Below are 25,059 nucleotides of genomic sequence, written 5' to 3'. Positions count from 1 at the left end.
ATGTGGGAGAGGGGGTAGGGGAGGGATGTGGAGAAGGGTGTAGGGGAGGATGTGGAGAGGGGGTAGGGGAGGATGTGGAGAGGGGGTAGGGGAGGATGTGGAGAGGATGTGGAGAGGGGGTAGGGGGAGGATGTGGAGAGGGGGTAGGGGAGGATGTGGAGAGGATGTGGAGAGGGGGTAGGGGAGGATGTGGAGAGGATGTGGAGAGGGGGTAGGGGAGGATGTGGAGAGGGGGTAGGGGAGGATGAGGGGAGGATGTGGAGAGGGGGTAGGGGAGGATGTGGAGAGGGGGTAGGGGAGGATGAGGGGGGGATGGTGGAGGGAGAGGGGTAGGGGGGTGAGGGGGGGGATGTGGAGAGGGGGTAGGGGAGGAATGAGGGGGGGGTTAGGGGAGGGGGGCGGTTGTGGGGGGGGGGTGGGGGGGTTTGGGTTGGGGGGGGTTAGGGAAGTGGGGAGGGGGGAGGATACATGGGGTGGCTGGGGGAGAGGGGAAGATACGGAGGGGGGCTGGGGGAGGATGAGGGGAGGATGTGGAGAGGGGGTAGGGGAGGATGAGGGGAGGATGTGGAGAGGGGGTAGGGGAGGATGAGGGGAGGATGTGGAGAGGGGTAGGGGAGGATGAGGGGAGGATGTGGAGAGGGGAGGGAGGTGGAGAGGGGGTAGGGGAGGATGAGGGGAGGATGCGGAGAGGGGGTAGGGGAGGATGAGGGGGGGATGTGGAGAGGGGGTAGGGGAGGATGAGGGGGGATGTGGAGAGGGGGGTAGGGGAAGATACGGGAGCTGGGCTCGGGGAGGGGAGAGGATACAGGGGGGTAGGGGAGGGTATGGAGGGGGCTGGGGGAGGATATGGAAGGGGGCTAGGGGTGGGGGGAGGATATGGAGGGGGGCTAAGGGAGGGGGGAGGAAATGGAGGAGGGCTTGGGGAGGGGGGGAGGATACAGAGGGGTGGTTGGGGAGGGATATGGGGGAGGGTACGGAGGGGGGAGTTAGGGGAGGGGGCAGGATGCGGGAGGGGAGAGTTTGGGGTTGGGGGCAGGATACGGAGGGGGCGTGTTAGTGGAGGGGAGAGCATACGGGGTGGGTGTTAGGGGAGGGGGAGGATATGGAGGGGAGGGGGCAGGATACGGGGGTGTTGTTTGGGGAGGGGGGGTTGTTAGGGGAGGGGGAGGATATGGGGGGTGTTAGGGGAGGGGGGGGATACGTGGGGAGTGTTAGGGGTGGGGGGAGGATACGGGGGCTGGTATTAGGGGAGAGGGGCGGATACAGGGGAGCGGGGTATAGGGAGGGAGAGTACGGGGGAGAGAGAGGGGATACAGGGGGGTTGTCGGGAGGGGATGTAGGGAGGAAGGTTACTGGGGAGGTGGTTGTGGGGGGACGGGGGCTGCAGGGGGGGGCGGGGATATGTGGAGAAGGATCTGGGGGTCTGGGGTCTGGGGGAGTCAGGGAGGTTAAGGATCCCTGGGGTGAGGATATGAGGAGGGGGGTGCAAAGGAGTCGAGGGGTTTGGGGGGGAGGCTGGAAGGGGGGGGTGGATGAGGAGTATGGAGCAGGGACGTGGACCCCCAACAATGGGGATTCTCAGGGGGCTTGACAGATGCTGTGAAATTGTTTCCCTTTTACGGGAGAGTCGAGGACCAGAGGACATTATCTCAGAATAAGGGGTCGTCCATTTAAAGAAAAGAGATCTTGTGGTGCAGTGGGGTTAATGCCCCTGCCTCTGAGCCTGAAGCTCTTGGTTCGAGTCCCACCTCAGGACTTGATGGCCAAAGAAGGTGTGTTCATGACGTGCACCAAACAGGCTGAGCATCAACCTGCAAAATCCTTCCAATCGTACAATGGCTGGTGGTAGGAGTGGAAGAGATCCCTGGTCAGCCACGCTTCATGTGAAGTGGTGTCCCTCAAGCTATAAGCCCCTGGTAACTGACTAACGACCTGCACTGTGTGCACACCACTAGGTACAGGAGAAGACCTGGATTTTAAGACCAATGATGAGGAATTTCTTCTCCAAGGTCGTGAATCTGTGGAATTATTTACTGTAGAGGCTGGTTGTTAAGTATGATGAAGTGAGACAGATTTTTAATCAGTAAGCGAATCGGAGGTTCTGGGGGATAAGGTGGGAAAGTGGCGTTGAGAATTATCATTTTAGATTAAATGGCCTCCTGCACTATCGGGATTTTATGATCTGATTGACTGGCGAAGCGGACTCGATGGGCCAAATGGCCTACATCTGCCCCTACATCTAATGGTCTAAAACCCACCCTCATCCTGACCCACCTTGACGGATAGTGGCCACGCCCCTCCAGACAGATGAAAGCCTGAATTCTAAATTTGAAGTACAGTTGGGGAACGGTCGAATTCATATCCATGTGGGTCGGATATTTATTTCTTGTCCTCAAATGTCTTGAGGATTGAATTGTGTGTGGTGAAAGCTTTTCCTCCGCTTTCCAGTGTAGGAAATTACAGATTTTTGACCCAAATGGTATGGAGGAGGGGTTAATTTATGTGTCTGTTTGGGATGGTTTGTGATCTTTAGGCGAACTTGGAGGTGATGGTGTTCACATTCCCCTGCAGTCTAGGTGGTAAGAGGTTGTGGCTTTGGGAGGAGCAGCAATAGGTGAGTTGTGCAATGCATCTTGTGCACACACTGTGGCCTGTATGTGATGGGATTGTGCAGGCTCTGACTTTCCTACAACTAATTTTGCTGATGAACGCCACGTTAGGCTGCTCTGAGCCCTTAATTTGCGCCAGAGCTAGCTGGCAAATGGATGGGCTCACGGTACAGCTAATGCAAAACCAATCGCAGTACATGTGAATGCTACCCAGCATTTGTTGAGGTGGGCAGCACAGTGGTTAGCACTGCTGCCTCACTGCGCCAGGGACCTGGGTTTGATTCCGACCTCGGGTGGACTGTGTGGAGTCTGCATGGGTTTCCTCCGGGTGCTCCAGTTTCCCCCCATAGTCCAAAGATTTGCGGGTCAGTTGGATTAGCCATGATCACGAATCCTGCCACGGCAGGTGGTGGAATTGAATTCAATTAAAAAAATCTGGAATTAAGAATCTACTGATGACCATGAAACCATTGTCGATTGTCGGAAAAACCCATCTGGTTCCCTTTAGGAAAGGAAATCTGCCGTCCTTACCCGGTCTGGCCTACATGTGACTCCAGAGCCACAGCAATGTGGTTGACACTCAACTGCCCTCTGAAATGGCCGAGCAAACCATACAGTTCACGGGCAACTAGGAATGGGATACAAAATGCTGGCCTTGCCAGCGATGCCCATGTTCCATGAATGGATAAAAAAAACTTTGTTTATCTAGCTTTTCCTACAATGCAGGCTTGTTATGTGTCCAGTTGTTCCTTGTGCATCAGGTTATTCAACTGCAGAAGGCATCGCAGCACAGCCAACCATGTCCTTGCTCAAATTCCATACATGCATACTCCACAACAGGGACCTAGGCTAGTGATGGGAGGCCTCTCTCTTCCATAAGACATAGGAGCAGAATTAGGCCACTCGGCCCATCGAGTCTGCTCCACCATTCAATCATGGCTGATATTTTTCTCATCCCCCATTCTCCTGCCTTTTCCCCATAATCCCTGATCCCCTTATTAATCAAGAACCTATCTATCTCTGTCTTAAAGACACTCAATGACCTGGCCTCCACAGCCTTCTGCGGCAAAGAGTTCCACAGATTCACCATTCTCTGGCTGAAGAAATTCCTCCTCATCTCGGTTTTAAAGGATTGTCCCTTTAGCCTGAGGTTGTGCCCTCTGGTTCTAGTTTTTCCTACTAGTGGAAACATCCTCTCCATGTCCACTCTATCCAGGCCTCGCAGTATCCTGTGAGTTTCAATGAGCTCCCCTCCCCTCCCCTCCCCTCCCCTCCCCTCCCCTCCCCTCCCCTCCCCTCCCCTCCCCTCCCCTCCCCTCCCCAACACCCAACAAGTACAGAGCCCTCAACCATTCCTCATATGACAAGCTCTTCATTCCAGGGATCGTTCTTGTGAACCTCCTCTGGACCCTTTCCAAGGCCAGCACATCCTCCCTTAGATATGGGGCCCAAAACTGCTCACAATACTCCAAATGGGGTCTGACCAGAGCCTTCAGAAGTACATCCCTGTATTCTAGCCCTCTCGACATGAATGCTAACATTGCGTTTGCCTTCCTGACTGCCGCGGAGATTTGAACTTGTGTCTCCCGTTCATAAAATCCAGGCCTCTGGATGACTGCTCCAGTTGTGACCACCAGGGCTGTCGTACCTGTTCACATTTCCTTGCTCAGCCGATTTTTGTTTTCTTGCTGCAGGTGATTGAAGCCGAACTGCAATCCAGTAAACACTGGGAGCTGACAGAGGAAGGGAAAGAGATTGCGGAGAAAGGCAGTCACGAAGCTCGAGTCTATGCTGCCATTCCACCAAATGGAATTACTCAGAGTGACCTGATGGTGAGCACGCTGCTGTCCGTTGTAAGAAGTCCTGGGCCTGTCCCGAGTGGCATCTTGTCATGCTGCTTCCATTGGGAAATGCAAGCACTGTTTAACGGTGTTATTTGTAAGGCGTTAAACGGACCTTCCTTCTTTCTTTCTTTGCACAGAAACTCCCAAGTGGAAAAGTGGGATTCAACAAGGCTATGTCCAACAAGTGGATCCGCATAGACAAGAGTGCCGAAGGGGGACCTCGGATCTATAAAGCAGTAGGTAGATGGGTCAATCTCGGGTTCCCTTGTGTCTGCGTAACTTCACTCCCTTGTAAGGCGTGCAGAGCTATGGGATTTTACCCCCCCCCGACTGGGGGAATTTCACAGTAACTTCACTGCAGTGTTAACGTAAGCCTTACTTGTGACAATAATAAAGTTTATTTATTATTGTCACAAGTAAGGCTTACGTTAACACTGCAGCGAAGTTACTGTGAAATTCCCCCAGTCGCCACAGTCCGGCGCCTGTTCGGGTCAATGCACCCTAACCAGCACGTCTGTCAGAATGTGGGAGGAAACCGGAGCACCCGGAGGAAACCCACGCAGACATTGGGGGGATGTGCAAACTCCACGCAGACAGTGACCCAAGCTGGGAATCGAACCCGGGTCCCTGGCGCTGTGAGGCAGCAGTGCTAACCACTGTGCTACCGTGCTGCCCTGTAGACTTTGACAGTTGAAATCAAAAACTGTAAGCAATGCTCAGCAGGATCTATAGCAACAGAAACCAAACTAGACGGGTTAATGGTGTGGTTTCAGGTGGTGATGTTTCTGAGGTGTGTACCTGACAATGACTCCTCTGTCTTGTTAATTAAATGCTGTCCCACCCTCTCAGGTGCTGACTGCCTGACATGGTGTTTTCACCAGGTTCTGTCCTCTTTCACACTTTCAACAATTGCAGACTTTTAACTTGTCCTTTATCAACTGTAATTGAAAATAATTCACTTCTCAAATATTTTGTACAGAGAATCTTTGCATACACTGGCTTATCATTGTTCTCAAATCACACCTATAGATTACTTTTCTCTTTTTCGTAAATCATTCTACTCGATTTCGAGAGAGATTGTAGAGCAAAGTGGAAGGTAACCAGGAATATTGAAATTATATATTAAACTTGCTCGTGTATATATTTATTCTTGTAAATTGTCTCTGTGGGTTTCCTCCGGGTGCCCCAGTTTCCTCCCACAGTCCGAAAGACATGCTGGTTAGGGTGCATTGGCCGTGCTAAATTCTCCCTCCGTGTACCCAGTCACCGGAGTGTGGCGATTAGGGGATTTTCGCAGTAACTTCATTGCAGTGTTAATGTAAGCCTACTTGTGACACTAATGAATAAACTTTAAACCAGCATTGCTGAAAAGGAGATGGTCTAGTCATTATCCCCTTATTTCAAGTCTACTCTAATGCAAGAGAATACACCGTGTTAAGCCGTGGAGAGGATGTTTCCACTAGTAGGAAAAGCTAGAACCAGAGGGCACAACCTCAGCTAAAGGGACGATCCTTTAAAACAGAGATGAGGTGGAATTTCTTCAGCCAGAGAGTGGTGAATCTGTGGAACTCTTTGCCGTGGAAGGCAGGTCATTGAGTGTCTTTAAGACAGAGATAGATAGGTTCTTGATAAGGGGATCAGGGGTTATGGGGACAAGGCAGGAGAATGGGGATGAGAAAAATATTAGCCGTGATTGAATGGTGGAGCAGACTCGATGGGCCGAGTGGCCTAATTCTGCTCCTATGTCTTATGGTCATAGCATTCTCCTACTGATGTCATTGGACATGCCCTGATAATCACTCTGAAGCAAAGGGGAAGTTTTTTTAAATCCTGAGAACTAACAGTTTAGGTATTGTGGGTAAAGCCAAATGTTGCAGGTACTGGAAACCTGAAGCAGTTCAGAAACGCTCAGAATCCGCAGAGAGCACGGATAAAGTGTTTTGAGTTTGCATTCTTCCATGGAACTGAGCTTGAGCTATTGCTTTACTCACTGCCTTCTAAGTGAGTTCCTTATTTCACGTGGTTCATCTCCGCCTAGTCGGTCACTTGCTCGCCTCTGGGCCAGTCCATTGTCAGCTGGAACTTTGTACAGGGCTTCAGTGTGGAATGTACTGACAGTCCCAGTGCAGGAACACAGAGGTGCATTCTTCAAAATGGAGTGTTGAGCCCCCCGAGGTCCTGTCTGCATGTTGCCAATTCGCCAAAGAAAAGGCTTCAAATTTCTTCATCTAAAAATTAGAAATCAAATCCAGCATGACTCGAGTAAACTGTTTGACGTTCATAGACAAATTACAAGCAACATGGTGGGTTAGCACTGCTGCTTCACGGCGCCAGGGACCCGGGTTCGATTCCCAACTTGGGTCACTGTCTGTGCAGAGTCCGCACGTTCTCCCCGTGTCTGCGTGCGTTTCCTCCCACAGTGCTGGTTAGGTGCATTGGCCAGGCTAAATTCTCCCTCAGTAGCTGAATAAGCACCGGAGTGTGGCAGCTAGGGGATTTTCACAGTAACTTCATTGTAGTGTTAATGTAAGCCTACTTGTGATTTAATAAATAAACTTTAACATTCATAGAGAAAATTAAATATCAGCGGTGTTTCTGGTACTGCATGATGTAACCACTGTGACGATTGCAACACAAATAGTCACATGATTTTTAAAATTTACTTGTGGAACATGGGTGTCTCGAGCAAATTAGTCCCCTCCCAAATTGTTGTGGGTTGCAACTCTCCATCTTCTGTCTTTCCAGCAAGTGGTTGAATAATGAGCCTGGCAGCCAGTCATTGGGTGGGGCTGAAGGGTAGACAAGTTGGAAAAGCAGGGAGGTGAAGGGGGTTCATTCCAGCACGTTTACTTGTCCTGCATTGCAGCTCGTAACTAAAAGACAAGGACGCTTCAGCCATCCAACACACTCTCCCTACAGTCTGTACACAATTATCACAATCACCAGGCAAGACTGTTCTCTTCCTGTGGGGGAGCACTTCAGCAGTCACGGGCATTCAGCCTTGGATCTTCAGGTAAGCGTTCTCCAAGGCGGCCTTCACGACACACGACAGCGCAGAGTCGCTGAGCAGAAACTGATAGCCAAGTTCCGCACACATGAGGACGGCCTAAACCGGGATGTTGGATTTATGTCACATTATCAGTAACCCCCACAGCTTGCCTCCTGGACTTGCAGAATTTCACAAGCTGTTCTGTCTGGAGACAATACACATCTCTTTAACCTGTGTTGAATGCTCCCTCCATCCACATTGTCTGTACATTTAAGACCTGGCTGGCTGTAGAGATTTGCATTCTAATCAGTATTCTGTAATTTGATTTCTGTGTCTGTGCCCTGTTTGAGAACAGATATCCACTCCATCTGACGAAGGAGTTCTGCTCCGAAAGCTTATGGTATTTGCTACCAAATAAACCTGTTGGACTTTAACCTGGTGTTGTGAGACTTCTTACCACAATTATCTCAGTCAGGGCCTCTAACCCCCTCTCGCCCAAACAGATTTTACATTCTAAATCCTATCTGAATCAGTTCAATTCAAAGGTGACTCCATAATAGAATCACAGTCCCTATGGTGTGGAAGGAGACCATTCAGCCCATCGAGCCTGCATCAACAACAATCTCACCCAGGCCCTATGCCCATAACCCCATGTGTTTACCCTGCTAATCCCACAATACTAAGGGGCAATCAAGCTTGGCTAATCAATCTAACCTTTGGACTGTGGGAGGAAACCCATGCAGACATTGGGAGAACCGGGGCAGCACAGTGGTTAGCACTGCTGTCTCACAGCCTCAGGAACCCAGGCTTGGGTCACTGTGTGGAGTTTGCACATTCTCCTTGTGTCCGCGTGGGTTTCCTCCGGGTGCTCCGGTTTCCTCCCACAGTCCAAAGATGTGCAGATTAGGTGAATTGGCTGTGCTAAATTCTCCCTCAGTGTAACCCGAATAGGTGCCGGAGTGTGGCGACTGAGGGATTTTCACAGTAACTTCATTGCAGTGTTAATGTAAGCCTACTTGTGACTAATAAATAAACTTTAACTTTAAACCTGCAAACTCCACACAGACAGTCGCCTGAGGCCGGAATTGAACCCGGGTCCCTGATGCTGTGAGGCAGCAGTGCTAACCACTGTGCCACCGCACCACCACCCACCAATCCCCTCACACAACTGCTGTTCACCCAGTTTCTTTTCAAAGGTGTTACTTGACACTGTATTAACTGCACTTCCATCATGACCCCAGCATGGAAAGATTGCGACCAAGCTTGTGAATTTTACATTTTTGTTATGCAGAGAACCAGGTTAAAAGACTCATTTCTTTTTTATCGTTATCGAGTAAAGACTCTTGGTGTAACTTGCCTTCCTCCAATAGGCCGAGTGTATTGAAGATGCAGTCAAACATAAGCTGCTGCTGGTCCAACAGAGGAAGGAGAGCAGCCTGGACGACAAGGAGAAGAACGAACTGAAAAAGAGGAAGCTGCTGAGTGAGGTGTAAGTCTTCCAAATCCTTTGCCTCTTTGTTTCGAGTCCCTCTGGTTTTGTTTTTGAGATCTTCCTTTCCCCGTCTCCTGCCTACCTTTTAACTTTAAAAGTGTCGGCAAGCTATTTCACCGCTGTGTGAGAAAATGCGCCTCGGATTATCTGGCAGCGAGAAGCCCCGACAGCAGAGACCATCAGACTTGTGGATGGGGGTGTGTAGAGCTCCACCTTCGCCCGCCCCAAGATGATAAATTAAGGGAGGTTGTACAGAGGGGTATTGGGGAGGGAGCTCTTAGCTGCAGTAACGTGCTGCTCTGCGAAGCTCACTGGTATGGACGCATCCGTGTAGAGCTCCTCTTTCGCCCGCCCAAGATGATAAGTTAGGAGGGAGGGTGCGAAGGCTGTGTCGAGGGGTATTGGGAAGGGAGGTATTTGATGCAGTGATGTGCTGCTCTGCAAGGCCAGGGGTTCTGATGAGAAGAATTGAAGGGCTCGATTTATCGGGAGAGAAGCTGTCATTGCAAGCTCTTTTCTGTGGGTGGCAGTAGGTACTGTGTAGCTTCACACCAATACTGGAGCTTATCAAGACATTGAGAGGCACTGCATGATTAGATTCTGAGGGTAAATCACAGTGCGGTGAGATGGAATTTCTCAATGGAATAGCTTATACGGACTAAGAAGATCCTGCTTGGACTATTTTTTAAAAAAATTATCTGATCCTGGGATTATTGCTGACGGGTGCTCCGGGTTCTGTGGTGTAATGGTGAGGACCTTGGATCCAGCAATCCAAGTTCAAATCTCGGTAGAACCTTCCCTTTTAGGGGCAGCACAGTGGTTAGCACTGCTGCCTCACAACATCAGGGACCCGAGTTCGATTCTTGGCTCGGGTCACTGTCTGCAGAGACTGCACATTCTCCCCGTGTCTGCGTGGGTTTCCTCCGGGTGTTCCGGTTTCCTCCCACAGTCCGAAAGACGTGCTGGTTAGGGTGCATTGGCCGTGCTAAATTCTCCCTCAGTGTACCCGAACAGGCGCAGGAGTGTGACAACTTGAGGGTTTTCACAGTAACTTCATTGCAGTGTTGATGTAAGCCTACTTGTGACACTAATAAATGAACTTTTTTTAAAAAAAACGATTTCTTGCCGGTCCCTAATTGCCCTTGAAGGTGATGGCGAGGTGCCTTCTTGAATTGCTGCAGTCCTTTTGGTATAGGAAGTTTGTTGTTTTTCAGAACTAGCATCTCAAAAATAAACTAGAAAACTGCATTTGCAGGGAGCAAATCTCTTAACAAATTTCCCATCTGTAACTAAGGACAAAGAAGAGTACAGCACAGGAACAGACCCTTCGGCCCACCAAGCCTGTGCTGACACATGACACCTTTCTAAACTAAAGACCTTTTTGTCTTTGTGGTCCATATCTCTCTATCTCCTGCCTATTTGTGTATCTGTCAAGATGCCTCTTAAACATTGCTATTGTATCTACTTCTACCAACTGGTTGTCCTAATATAAAATGCTAACTGATAGGATTTCCTTTACAATGCACTTTCTGACAGGACAGCATAAACTGATTCGGTAGTGACTTTTTCAGAAGGGAATTAAATCTCTATGAAAAGAGAAAGTTACAGAGCTATAGAAAAAATAAGGGGAGTGGAGTGAATTGGGTAGTTCTTTCAAAGAGCTTGCATAGGCATGACTGGCTGAATGGCCTCCCTCTTTGCTGTAAGTTACTATGATGCCATGAAATGTTTTATTGTAGAGGTGGAAAATATCCAGCCAGTACATTTTTATACACAACTGCGAGGACGTAACACGGACCCACAAATAGGGTGGCACGGTGGCGCAGTGGTTAGCACTGCTGCTGCACAGTGCCAAGGACCTGGGTCCAATTCCAGCCTTGGGTGACTGTGTGTGGAGTTTGCATGTTCTCCCTGTGGGATTTCCTCCGGGTGCTCTGGCTTCCTCCCACAGTCCAAAAGATGTGCAGGTTGGGTTGATAGGCCATTGCTAAATTGCCCCTTAGTGTCAGGGGGGCTAGCAGGGCAAATACATGGGGTTATGGGGATAGGGCCTGGGTGGGATTGTTGTTGGTGCAGACTCAATGGGCCAAATGGTCGTCTCCTGCACTGTAGGGATTCTACGATCTGATATTTAACCACACTGCCTCCGAGCAACTATCTGAGCCCGCAGTGCCGACGGTGCAACTCTGTCCTAGTGTAAAAGCTGCATTTTAGCATGCTTAAATGGTGTATTAAACTTTTGAATTTCTAAAATGCATGGGGTGCTGTGAAGGTGTACACTCATCCTCCTCTCCTGCTGTGGAGAATGGAACTTTACACACATCTGCTCACACTTGAACTGATGTTGCTGCCTCTTGGTTGGATTTGGGTGAATGTTTAGCTTCTATAGGATTCATTAATAACAAAATCATTAATTTTACTTGAGGGGGGGTTGTCTTTTTTTTAGTTTGGAGGGGAAATGTTCATGTACTCCCAGGTTGGAAGTATTCTTTCAAAATATTTTTTTTTCTCTATTTTCTCTTTCAAGTGTCTGAATCTCATATGGGTTTGCACTCCTTTTCTGACTCCCCTTATCAGTGCAGTACTGAGAATTTTGTACTGTTTGCAGTTAGTTAATATCCTTCCCGGTCTCTTATTTCCCCTCTGACCATGGCGGCACAGTGGTTAGCACTGCTGCCTCACAACGCCAGGGACCAGGGTTCGATTCCTGGCTTGGGCTACTGTCTGCGTGGAGTCTGCACGTTCTCCCCGTGTCTGCGTGGGTTTCCTCCGGGTGCTCCGGTTTTCTCCCACAGTCCAAAGATGTGCGGGTTAGGTGGATTGGCCATGCTAAATTGCCCCCTTAGTGTCAGGGGGACTAGCTAGGGTAAATGTGTGGGGTTATAGAGATGGGGCCAAGGTGGGATTGTGGTCGGTGCAGACTTGATGGGCCGAATGGCCTCTTTCTGCACTGTAGGATTCTATGACCTATGATTCTTCATGTTTCTATGCTTAAAGTTTGTTTATTAGTCACAAGTAGGCTTACATTCACACTGAAGTTACTGTGAAAATCCCCTAGTCGCCACACTCTGGTGCCTGTTTGGGTACACTGAGGGAGGATTTAGCATGGCCAATTCTCCTAACCTGCGCATCTTTTAGAATGTGGGAGGAAACCGGAGCTCCTGGAGGAAACCCACACGGATGCAGGGAGAACATGGAGACTCCGCACAGACAGTGACCCAAGCCCTGGCACTGTGAGGCAGCAGTGCTAACTACTGTGCCATTATTTGTCCCAGTGTGATTTCCCCCCTCTTTCTGGATGGGTTTGTACTTGGCTGATTTTCCTCTAGATCTTAATTTGTTCATCCAAAAAGGTCACACTTGCCAAGTCTGAGCTTGTTGGTTTTCAGGGTGTGTGCTCAACGTTTTATATAACTTTCTAGACCGTTCTGTCACTATTTGTGGTGATGAATGAAGAGTGTCACACGTTGCAATAGTCTTCTGTGATTAATTTTCCTTATTGCTACCTTTTGAGGCCACTCAAACATGAGTAGACAGATGGGTGTCGCTGCAACTCCTTCATAATAAGTAGAACCGCAGGCTATACCAATTTGTTTCCATAAGTCCACAGTGAAGACTTTTGTTCCGCCATGTTAGTTGAGGCTGGAAACCTTACAACCTCTAAAAAAATATTTGGATGAGCACTTGAAATATCATAACATTTAAGGTTATGGGATTAGTGTGCCTTTAGTGCTAGATATTGTCGATGCAGACTTGATGGGCCGAAGGGCCTTTCTGCACTCTCTGACTCTATGGCAAACAGTAGCCAGAGATCTGCCAACTCAGACTAGGAAGGCAAAATGAAATATCTGTCAGCCTGGGCTGCTTTGCTGGTGGCATTCTTGCCTCTGAGTCCCAAGATTGTGCGTTCCATTTAAAAAAAAAATTTATTCATGGGACATGGGTGTCGCTGGCTGGGCCAGCATTTATTGCCCATCCCTAGTTGCCCTTGGAGGGCAGTTGAGAGTCAACCACATTGCTGTGGCTCTGGAGTCACATGTATGCCAGACCGGGTAAGTAGGGCAGATTTCCTTTCCTAAATGACATTGGTGAACCAGATGGGTTTTTCCAACAATCGGTTCATGGCCAGATTTTTTTTATTGAATTCAAATTCCACAATCTGCCATGGTGGGATTCAAACTGGATCCCCAGAACATTGGCTGAGTTTCTGGATTAATAGTAACACCACTAAGCCGTTGCCTCCCTGCTTCTCACTTCAAGTGACTTGAACCCATAAGGTGAAGTCCCACTTCAGTGACTTGAACTCGTAATCTGAGGCTGATATTTGGAGTGTTGGATGAGAGTTTAAATAAGAGTCTGTCCCTTGGGTGGGGGCACAAGATTCCCATGGCACAATGTTCAGAGAGCAGAGGAGATTTCCTCTGGTTGTCTAGCTGATATTTATCCTTTAATCGCCATCACTTAAAAAGCTGATGATCTGGTCAGTATCACATTGACGTTTGTGCGAGTTTGCTGTGTGTAAACTGGTTGCTGCATCTCCAACACTACTCCACTTCAAAAGTTCTTCCCTGGCTGTGAAGTGCTCTGTGTCAGGAAATGTGCAAGTTCACTATTTTGATCTTTACGCTGCTATGGGAGGTAGTGAGAATGGCATCAGGTTGAGGCCAAAATAATGTCACCTGCCTGCCTCTTGACTCATGCTGCAGTCACTCAACTAGAGAGAGGGTGTGGGCCAGGGAGAATCACAGAAAATCGAAGATCCCTATATTGATATGAACTAACCATTTCACTCTACTTTTCTGTAGGACCCTGAAGACCTACTGGATCACTAAAGGAAGCTCATTCAGCACCACAGTGGTTAAACAGGATACAGAGCTCACCCCGGAGATGATAGCCAAGTAAGATGTTGCAACAGGTCAAAGCATAAGGACTTCAACATAATTCATGTCCAAGGGGTTGTGGCTGAAGCAGAAACTTGCTCTGCTGAACATTCTCAGCTTGTACCCCAGGCGCGCGCTCCGTGAATGTGCTAGCCATGATGGTTAGGACAGTAATTCCTGTACTACGGAACGATCGCAAGGCATTTGCGCAGGAGCCCTGAACTAAGGAGTCACACAACTTGCACTTTAAACTCAAATTGATGGTCCAGTAGTGGTCATTTTTTGTTAGTTTTCCTTTCCCCCAAGAATGCACAGCAATAACCCTTGCTAAAAATCATTAAATGGGAGGGTGGGTGAGTCTTCAGTGTGGGATACAAGTGGCGCTTTACTGGATGGTGACTGTCTTTGAGCTATTTGGAGGCACAAAAGGTTGTGTAATTAAGCCTGGTGCTGTTTGCATGTCTGGAGAGTGAACACACTCTTCTAAGGCGGTGCGATGGCACAGTGGTTAGCACTGCTGCCTCACGGCACAGTAAGAAGTCTCACAAAACCAGGTTAAAGTCCAACAGATTTATTTGGTAGCACTAGCTTTCGGAGCACTGCTCCTTCACTCACCTGATGAAGGCGCAGCACTCCGAAAGCTCATGATACCAAATAAACCTGTTGGACTTGAACCTGGTGTTGTGAGACTTCTTACTGTGCTTACCCCAGTCCAACGCCGGCATCTCCACATCATGGCCTCTCAGCGCCAGGGACCCGGGTTCGATTCCCGGCTTGGGTCACTGTCTGTGCAGAGTTTGCACATTCTCCCTGTGTCTGCGTGGGTTTCCTCCGGGTGCTCCGGTTTCTCCTCTCAATCAGCCTCTCATTCTGAAAGATGTGCTGGTTAGGGTGCATTGGCCGTGCTAAATTCTCCCTCAGTGAGCCCGAACAGGCGCCGGAGTGTGGCAACTAGGGGATTTTCGCAGTAACTTCATTGCAGTGTTAATGTGCCGGAGTGTGGCAACTAGGGGATTTTCGCAGTAACTTCATTGCAGTGTTAATGTAAGCCTACTTGTGACGCTTATAGCAGAGTCATTGGGGTGCAGAATTGGTTGATTTAAAAAAAAAAATTATTTGGTCCCCCCTCCTTAGTGCTGAATAATACGCCATTTAGATGATCCAGGGAAATCACCCAGCATCTCGAGATGGACGTTGAAACTATCAATGTCTAGCTCTGGCTCGGTACCACAACACCTGGGAGACTTACAAACAATAGTCTGCATTTGTGACCTTTTGGCTGCTTTTTTTTTAAGCAACGTGCTGTTCCAGCTTAACCATCCAGGACAAAGCAGCCCTGTTTGATTGGCACCACATCCACAAACATCCACTCCTTCCATCACCGACGCTCAGTAGCAGCAGTGTGTACTATCTACAGGATGCACTGCAGCAATTCACCAAAGATCCTTAGACAGCACCTTCCAAACCCACGACCACTTCCATCTAGAAGGACAAGGCCAGCAGATACATGGGAACACCACCACCTGGAAGTTCCCCTCCAAGCCACTCACCATCCTGACTTGGAAATATATCGGCCGTCCCTTTGCAGTCACTGGGTCAAAATCCTGGAATTCCCTCCCTAACAGAAATGTGGGTCAACCCACAGAACATGGACTGCAGCGATTCAAGAAGGCAGCTCACCACCACCTTCTCAAGGGGCAACTAGGGATGGGCAATGAATGCTGGTCAGCCAGCAACGCCCTTGTCCCACGAATGAATTTTAAAAAAAAACAAATTCCGTTCCTATCCTGAACTAGAAATATTTACTAACCTTTACCTGGTACAAAACACACATTCTGATAACCTGCCCTAAATGAAGTTGGCGCAATAGGAAGTCTCAACACCAAGTTAAAGTCCAACAGGTTTATTTTGAATCACGAGCTTTTTGAAGCATTGCTCATAAGGCCATAAGACATCGGATCAGAATTAGGCCACTTGGCCCATCGAGTCTGCTCCGCCATTCAATCATGGCTGATATTTTTCTCGTCCCCCATTCTCCTGCCTTTTTCCCCATAACCCCTGATCCCCTTATTAATCAAGAACCTATCTATCTCCGTCTTAAAGACACTCAGTGACCCGGCCTCCACAGCCTTCTGCGGCAAAGAGTTCCACAGATTCACCACTCTCTGGCTGAAGAAATTCCTCCTCCTCTCTGTTCTAAAGGATCGTCCCTTTAGATGACCGTTCTTCATCAGGTGAGATGATGAAGGAGCAGCACTCTGAAAGCTCGTGATTCCAAATAAACCTGTTGAACACTAACCTGGTGCTGTGAGACTTCTTACTGTGCCCCCACCCCAGTCCAATGTCAGCATCTCCACATAATAAATGAAGTTGAACTGTGAGTTACTGTTTCCTGAAGTAGTCTCTGATGGATCCCTGTGAAATCTGTTGGCAGTGGTTCGTGGAGAGAGAAGAAGTTCAAGCCGTACAACTTTGACGCCATGGGCATCATCCCGGAGTGTGGCCACCTGCATCCATTAATGAAAGTCCGAACACAGTTCCGGCAGATATTCCTGGAAATGGGGTAGGTGAAGCTTATTTTCTAAATTGATCCGCAACTAACCACCTCAATTGATTGCCTTCCTAGACCACACCATTAGAAATGTATTAGTTATTCAATTATAATGAATTCTCTGCCTGAAGGTGGGTCCTATCCACAACTCCACTTGGAGAGGGTGAGGCCCCTCAGGGAGAGTTACTGTGGCAGTTTGGGCCCTTGGAATGCTCCATAATCTTTAGGGTAGGTGTTAATGGGACATTCTATCTGCCTGCCCTAGTAATCCAAAATGGTTCCAAGGCATTGTTTAAAAATCGCAAGGAAACTGGTTCGTGATTTTTGGGATCCTACCACCATGGCCCTGCACTTGGTGGCTTGATCTAACAAAAGTTGTCACTATTTTTTCCCCCTTGCTACCAACTTGGTGTAAGCAGATGAGGACTTTCTAAAGCAGAACGTCATATCTTTTTGCCAGTTTCCTGCACAGCTCATTCATTGTTAAGTTAAGCCGGCAAGTTGGTGCTTTGATCACGAGCGCGCACAGCTCCACATTGGGGTGGGGCGGCAGTGCATGTTGCTTCTGGATCTATGAATAGTGATGGTCGAGGCTTCAGTTTCTTCCCATCACGTGGCTGACCAGGAATCTCCCACTCTTGCCATCATTTTGATAGATCGAACCAGGGCAGGACTTACTCAGTTAATGGTAGGGGGTTGGGGAGAGTTACAGAACAAAGAGATCAAGGGGTACAGGCTCATAGCTCCTTGAAAGTGGAATCACGGTTGGACAGAGTGGTGAAGAAGGCATTCAGCATGCTTGGTTTCATCGGTCAGAACATTGAATACGGGAGTTGGGACGTCTTGTTGAAGTTGTACAAGACATTGGTACGGCCACACTTGGAATACTGTGTGCAGTTCTGGTCACCCTATTTATAGAAAGGATATTATTAAACTAGAAAGAGTACGGAAAAGATTTACTAGGATGCTACCGGGACTTGATGGTTAGAGTTATAAGGGGAGGCTGGGTAGACTGGGACTTTTTTCCCTGGAGCGACTTAGGGGTGATCTTAGAGGTCTATAAAATAATGAGGGGCACAGATCAGCTAGATAGTCAACATATTTTCCCAATGGTAGGGGAGTCTAAAACTAGAGGGCATAGGGTTAAGGGGAGAGATACATAAGGGTCCAGAGGGGCAATTTTTTCACAAAGGGTGGTGAGTGTCTGGAACAAACTGCCAGAAGTGGTAGTAGAGGCTGGTACAATTGTCTTTTTAAAAAGCATTTAGTCCGTTAAATGGGTGAGATGGGTATAGAGGGATATGGACCAAACACGGGCAATTGGAACTAGCTTAATGGTTTTTTAAAAAAAAAGGGCGGCATGGACAAGTTGGGCCGAAAGGCCTGTTTCCATGCTGCAAGCCTCTGACTCTATTTGCTATTGGCGTACATTAGAAGGATTTACAAGTTGATGCTCAACCTCTTTGGCCAGATTATGAGCACGACTTCCTTGGCCATTAAGATCTGGAATGGGACCTGAACCCAGAACTTCTGGCTCAGACGCAGGGATGCCAGCCACTGTGCCACAAAGCCGCTAACCTGAATTATAAGTAAGGAAGGAAGTTTGTGCTCGTGCTGTGTTCATAAAATAATACAGCGCGATCTAGAATCAGGCCATTCGGTCCATCGAGTCTACACTGACTGCTATCCCACCCAGGCCCTATTTCCGTAACCCCAAGTATTTACCCTGTTATTTCCCCCCTGACACTAAGGGGCAACTTAGCATGGCCAATCAACCTAACCTGCACATCTTTAGACAGTGGGAAGAAACACACGCAGACATGAGGAAAACTTGCAAACTGTGCACAGACCCAAGGCCGGAATTAAACCCGGGTCCCCGGCGCTGAGACAGTAGTGCTAACCACTGTACCACCGTGCCGCCCATCTAAGAAGACAACCCCAGCTTCCTTAATCTCTCCATATAACTGAAGTGCCAAAACCCTGATACCATTCCAGTAAATCCCCTCTGCAACATTTCTAAAGCATTGGCATCCTCCCTAAATTCCCAGAATTGGCTGCAGCAATTTTTAAAAGTTGAGCATAACTTCCTTGTTTTTTGTACTGTGTCTCTTCATAAAGCTAAAGGTCCTATATGCTTTGTTTTTTTTTTAAACTGGATTTGCAACTTATTCTGTTTAACCTTCAAAGGTTTATGTACATTTACTACCAGGTGTTCCTACACCACCTTCAATGTTGAACATGGTTCTCTTTCTTTGTACTCGTTTTCAGCCTGGGCCCTTTGCCTTTTTAACCACCGATTGTGTAAGATGCTTTCTGATAACATTTCCACAGCTCTCTCACTTTTTAACAATATCTGAATTGATTGATTTGCTTTATTATTGCCACATGTATTAGGATACAGTGAAAAGTGTTGTTTCTTGCGTGCGACACAGACAAAGCATACCGTTCATCGAGTACATAGGGGAGAAGGAAAGGACAGGGTGCAGAATGTAGCGTTGCAGTTACAGATACACTTGGAGTCAGTTCTGGTCACCCTATTATAGAAAGGATATTAATAAACTCGAAAGAGTGCAGAAAAGATTTACTAGGATGCTACCGGGACTTGGTGGTTTGAGTTATAAGGAGAGGCTGGATAGACTGGGACTTTTTTCTCTGGAGCGTAGGAGGCTGAGAGGTGATCTTATAGAGGTCTATAAAATAATGAGGGGCATAGATCAGCTGGATAGTCAATATCTTTTCCCAAAGGTAGGGGAGTCTAAAACTAGAGGGCATAGGTTTAAGGTGAGAGGGGAGAGATACAAAAGGGTCCAGAGGGGCAATGTTTTCACACAGAGGGTGGTGAGTGTCTGGAACAAGCTGCCCAGAGGTGGTAGTAGAGGCGGGTACAATTTTGTCTTTTAAAAAACATTTAGATAGTTACATGGGTAAGATGGGTAGAGAGGGATATGGGCCAAATGCGGGCAATTGGGATTAACTTAGGCCTTTTTTTTTTTAAAAAAAGGGCGGCATGGACAAGTTGGGCCGAAGGGCCTGTTTCCATGCTGTAAACCTCCGACTCTGACTCGATAACTGTTTGAGATCTCCCTGTTTCTTGGTTCACTCTTCTGCCTTTGTGATATGTTTCTCCACATCTCTCCCTTGTCCCTGTTCTCGAAGCTTCCAGATCCCCCTGAAATGATGCACTGCCACGTAGGTCATCCCTCTCCAATGTGGAACTGTGCATGCACTTGCGACCAGAGCACTAACTTGCTGCCTTAAGTCAACAATGAATGAGCTGTCCAGGAAACTGGAAGAGACACGACGTTCTGCTTTAGAAAGTCGTCACCTGCTTATAGTGTGGGAGAGGAGAACTGAGCTCAGCAGGGGGTCGGCCAGGAAAATTAGCACATCAGCTGCAGCCCCCTCACTGTAGACTGGCTGTCTCTGCATATACGTGAAATAGACAGCGCAGACAAAAGGTGGATGTTTTACTATATCTATCAACAGGGCACAGCTGAATGTCCTTAATAACAGCACCAAAACTGCAATTAAGACATGATTAAGTGACCATTGTCTGAACGGACATTCCATTGTCTACCACTAAAGGTTATGACATTACCAATGGGACACAATTAAACAGCTATTGTCTCGGGCCTACCTCTTTGTATCATTGTAAATAATTTGCCGGTGTGCATGACTAGACAGCATTATCTTTACTAGAAGTTGTAAGATCAGCCCTATTAAAAAAAAAAGGCTGACTGTACACAATTGAGCAGACTGAAGAAGCCTTAGGAATTTTCAATTCTCTCCTTATCGATAAGAAGGCAATAAAGGATCCATCACTCGCAGGCGTTGTGTCCGCATATTCTTTTAGCTCTGACGATAGCAAGGACCACTTTGGTGATGAAACCACCAAATGCAGGACCATGGTGATAGCATCCACATCCCAAACACTCTGGGCAACTCCCTTGCTACTCTTTAAACAATGCTTTGGGATCATTTTGGATCACTTCAACAGGCAGCCAGAGCATCCCGTTAATCGAGTACCCATTAATACCTAACCGAAAGATTATGAAGCTTTCCAAAGATCCAAATGGTCAGAACTGAAGAAGTGGACACTTGGAAATAAAATGAATCTTCTGTTTCTCTCTGTGGTTAGCGCTGCTGCCTCACAGCGCCAGGGGCTGGGTTCGACTCCCGGCTTGGGTCACTGTCTGTGTGTGTGTGGAGTCTGCACTGTGTGTGTGTGTGTGTGGAGTCTGCACTGTCTGTGTGTGTGTGGAGTCTGCACTGTCTGTGTGTGTGTGTGTGTGGGGAGTCTGCACTGTCTGTGTGTGTGTGGAGTCTGCACTGTCTGTGTGTGTGTGTGGGGAGTCTGCACTGTCTGTGTGTGTGTGGAGTCTGCACTGTCTGTGTGTGCGTGGAGTCTGCACTGTCTGTCTGTGTGTGTGTGTGGGGAGTCTGCACTGTCTGTGTGTGTGTGGAGTCTGCACTGTCTGTGTGTGTGTGTGTGGAGTCTGCACTGTCTGTGTGTGTGTGTGTGGAGTCTGCACTGTCTGTGTGTGTGTGTGGAGTCTGCACTGTCTGTGTGTGTGTGGAGTCTGCACTGTCTGTGTGTGTGTGTGTGGAGTCTGCACTGTCTGTGTGTGTGTGTGGGGAGTCTGCACTGTCTGTGTGTGTGTGTGGGGAGTCTGCACTGTCTGTGTGTGTGTGTGTGGAGTCTGCACTGTCTGTGTGTGTGTGTGTGGAGTCTGCACTGTCTGTGTGTGTGTGTGGAGTCTGCACTGTCTGTGTGTGTGTGTGGAGTCTGCACTGTCTGTGTGTGTGTGTGTGTGGAGTCTGCACTGTCTGTGTGTGTGTGTGTGGAGTCTGCACTGTCTGTGTGTGTGTGTGGGGAGTCTGCACTGTCTGTGTGTGTGTGTGGGGAGTCTGCACTGTCTGTGTGTGTGTGTGTGGAGTCTGCACTGTCTGTGTGTGTGTGTGTGGAGTCTGCACTGTCTGTGTGTGTGTGTGTGGAGTCTGCACTGTCTGTGTGTGTGTGTGGGGAGTCTGCACTGTCTGTGTGTGTGTGTGTGTGGAGTCTGCACTGTCTGTGTGTGTGTGTGTGGAGTCTGCACTGTCTGTGTGTGTGTGTGGGGAGTCTGCACTGTGTGTGTGGAGTCTGCACTGTCTGTGTGTGTGTGTGGGGAGTCTGCACTGTGTGTGTGGAGTCTGCACTGTCTGTGTGTGTGTGTGTGGAGTCTGCACTGTCTGTGTGTGTGTGTGGGGAGTCTGCACTGTCTGTGTGTGTGTGTGTGTGGAGTCTGCACTGTCTGTGTGTGTGTGTGTGTGGAGTCTGCACTGTCTGTGTGTGTGTGTGTGGAGTCTGCACTGTCTGTGTGTGTGGAGTCTGCACTGTCTGTGTGTGTGTGTGTGTGGAGTCTGCACTGTCTGTGTGTGTGTGTGTGGAGTCTGCACTGTCTGTGTGTGTGTGTGGGGAGTCTGCACTGTCTGTGTGTGTGTGTGTGGAGTCTGCACTGTCTGTGTGTGTGTGTGTGTGTGTGGAGTCTGCACTGTCTGTGTGTGTGTGTGTGGAGTCTGCACTGTCTGTGTGTGTGTGTGTGTGGAGTCTGCACTGTCTGTGTGTGTGTGTGGAGTCTGCACTGTCTGTGTGTGTGTGTGTGGAGTCTGCACTGTCTGTGTGTGTGTGTGTGGAGTCTGCACTGTCTGTGTGTGTGTGTGGAGTCTGCACTGTCTGTGTGTGTGTGTGGAGTCTGCACTGTCTGTGTGTGTGTGTGTGTGGAGTCTGCACTGTCTGTGTGTGTGTGGAGTCTGCACTGTCTGTGTGTGTGGAGTCTGCACTGTCTGTGTGTGTGGAGTCTGCACTGTCTGTGTGTGTGTGTGTGTGGAGTCTGCACTGTCTGTGTGTGTGTGTGTGGAGTCTGCACTGTCTGTGTGTGTGTGTGGAGTCTGCACTGTCTGTGTGTGTGTGGAGTCTGCACTGTCTGTGTGTGTGTGTGTGGAGTCTGCACTGTCTGTGTGTGTGTGTGGGGAGTCTGCACTGTCTGTGTGTGTGTGTGTGGAGTCTGCACTGTCTGTGTGTGTGTGTGGAGTCTGCACTGTCTGTGTGTGTGTGTGGGGAGTCTGCACTGTCTGTGTGTGTGTGTGTGGAGTCTGCACTGTCTGTGTGTGTGTGTGGGGAGTCTGCACTGTCTGTGTGTGTGTGTGGGGAGTCTGCACTGTCTGTGTGTGTGTGTGGGGAGTCTGCACTGTCTGTGTGTGTGTGTGTGGAGTCTGCACTGTCTGTGTGTGTGTGTGTGGAGTCTGCACTGTCTGTGTGTGTGTGTGTGTGGAGTCTGCACTGTCTGTGTGTGTGTGTGTGGAGTCTGCACTGTCTGTGTGTGTGTGTGTGGAGTCTGCACTGTCTGTGTGTGTGTGTGTGGAGTCTGCACTGTGTGTGTGTGTGTGGAGTCTGCACTGTCTGTGTGTGTGTGTGGGGAGTCTGCACTGTCTGTGTGTGTGTGTGGGGAGTCTGCACTGTCTGTGTGTGTGTGTGTGGAGTCTGCACTGTCTGTGTGTGTGTGGAGTCTGCACTGTCTGTGTGTGTGGAGTCTGCACTGTCTGTGTGTGTGTGTGGGGAGTCTGCACTGTCTGTGTGTGTGTGTGTGTGGAGTCTGCACTGTCTGTGTGTGTGTGTGGGGAGTCTGCACTGTCTGTGTGTGTGTGTGGGGAGTCTGCACTGTCTGTGTGTGTGTGTGTGTGGAGTCTGCACTGTCTGTGTGTGTGTGTGTGGAGTCTGCACTGTCTGTGTGTGTGTGGAGTCTGCACTGTCTGTGTGTGTGTGGAGTCTGCACTGTCTGTGTGTGTGTGTGTGTGTGGAGTCTGCACTGTCTGTGTGTGTGTGTGTGTGTGTGTGTGTGGAGTCTGCACTGTCTGTGTGTGTGTGTGTGTGTGTGGAGTCTGCACTGTCTGTGTGTGTGTGTGTGGAGTCTGCACTGTCTGTGTGTGTGTGTGTGGAGTCTGCACTGTCTGTGTGTGTGTGTGGAGTCTGCACTGTGTGTGTGTGTGTGTGGAGTCTGCACTGTCTGTGTGTGTGTGGAGTCTGCACTCTGTGTGTGTGTGGGGAGTCTGCACTGTCTGTGTGTGTGTGGAGTCTGCACTGTCTGTGTGTGTGTGGAGTCTGCACTCTGTGTGTGTGCTTTTAAAACTTATTTTGGATTCATTTGCTGCCAATTCAATGCAACACCTGTCATTTCCCTTAGCTCAGTCGTTTGAGGAGCAAAATAACCTTTAGTATCTTGTGTTAGTGAGTCTTCGATTGCAGTTTTAGTTTGGTGAATGCTGTAGCAGAGTGTGGTTACACTCTCCTCATATGATGCAATTGGTGTCACTTTCGTCAGCATAACATTGTGGAAGAATAATTCCTACCATCCTTTTGAGGGAAGGTGTAATAAACTTTTTCCAATCTTCAGCTTCACAGAAATGCCAACCAATAACTTCATCGAGAGCTCGTTCTGGAACTTTGACTCCCTCTTTCAACCGCAGCAACACCCAGCACGAGACCAACATGACACTTTCTTCCTATCCGGTATGGAATCTTTCGCCTTTTGAGTACAGAGAATTCAACCCGCCATCTTCTTAAAACCAATGGCTGTGGGTCAACACCAAGACAGAAGGGAATAAAAATGCACAGTGCGACAACTAGTCAGCAGATCAGGCAACATCTGCAGAGAGAGAAATCTGAAAACATTTCGAGTTGACCATGACTCTTCCGAATGGAGACAAACTGGTTGAACAAAGAAAATTACGCCACAGGAACAGGTCCTTCGGCCCTCCAAGCCTGCACCGATCATGCTGCCTGACTGAACTAAAACCCCCTACCCTTCCGGGGACCGTATCCCTCCATTCCCATCCTATTCATGTATTTGTCCAGACGCCCCTTAAAACTCTCTATCATATCCGCTTCCACTACCTCCCCTGGCAGCGAGTTGCAGGCACCCACCACCCTCTCTGTTTAAAAAAAAAAAACTTGCCTCATACATCTCCTTTAAACCTTCCCCTTGCACCTCAAACCTATGCCCCCTAGTAATTGACTCTTCCACCCTGGGAAAAAGCTTCTGACTATCCACTCTGTCCATGCCCCTCATAATCTTGTGGACTTCTATCAGGCTGTCCCTCAACCTCTGTCGTTCCAGTGAGATTGCTTTTATTTTTTGGGTCAATTCATTGGTCGGCCCCAGGAGGCACTGCTTGGTGCCAGTGTGCCAGGGAGGGGAAAGATCAGCCAACGTTTCCCTACCTGACTGCTATCTATTTGAAGGTTGGGGTGGGGATGGATTTGGACTTGGCTGTTGTTGTTCAGCCTGGCCAAATAGCCTGTTAATCTTCGACTCTGCTCACGTGTTGGTGGTCAGCATTAATGAGCACCGGGGCGGCACGGTGGTTACCACTGCTGCCTCACAGCGCCAGGGACCCGGATTCGATTCCAGTCTGGGGTGACTGTGGACGTCCTCCCCGTGTCTGCGTGAGTTTCCACCGGGTGCTCCGGTTTCCTCCCACACTCCAAAAATGTGCGGGTTAGGTGGATTGGCCATGGTTAATTGCCCCTTAGTCTCAGGGAGATTGGCAGAGTAAATACGGGGATAGGGCCTGGGTGGGATTGTTGTTGGTGCAGGCTCGATGGGCCTAATGGCCTCCCCCTGCACTGCAGGGATTCTACGATTTGATACATGCCTG

General features: G+C 48.8%; 1 protein-coding gene across 1 annotated transcript in view; it reads left to right on the top strand.

The window, feature by feature from the left end:
* farsa (phenylalanyl-tRNA synthetase subunit alpha) overlaps nucleotides 1–25,059 on the top strand; it is a 47,965-nt gene that overhangs the window by 2,538 nt on the left and 20,368 nt on the right. The window contains exons 3-8 of the mRNA XM_078234792.1: nucleotides 4,304–4,441; nucleotides 4,591–4,689; nucleotides 8,813–8,931; nucleotides 13,740–13,832; nucleotides 16,249–16,377; nucleotides 23,796–23,911. Of these exons, the coding sequence (XP_078090918.1) occupies nucleotides 4,304–4,441; nucleotides 4,591–4,689; nucleotides 8,813–8,931; nucleotides 13,740–13,832; nucleotides 16,249–16,377; nucleotides 23,796–23,911 (694 nt within the window). The remainder of the gene's footprint in view (nucleotides 1–4,303; nucleotides 4,442–4,590; nucleotides 4,690–8,812; nucleotides 8,932–13,739; nucleotides 13,833–16,248; nucleotides 16,378–23,795; nucleotides 23,912–25,059) is intronic.

The sequence above is a fragment of the Mustelus asterias genome, chromosome 19 (assembly GCF_964213995.1).
Source record: "Mustelus asterias chromosome 19, sMusAst1.hap1.1, whole genome shotgun sequence".
NCBI lineage: Eukaryota > Metazoa > Chordata > Chondrichthyes > Carcharhiniformes > Triakidae > Mustelus > Mustelus asterias.
This window is presented reverse-complemented; position numbering and strand designations above follow the sequence as displayed.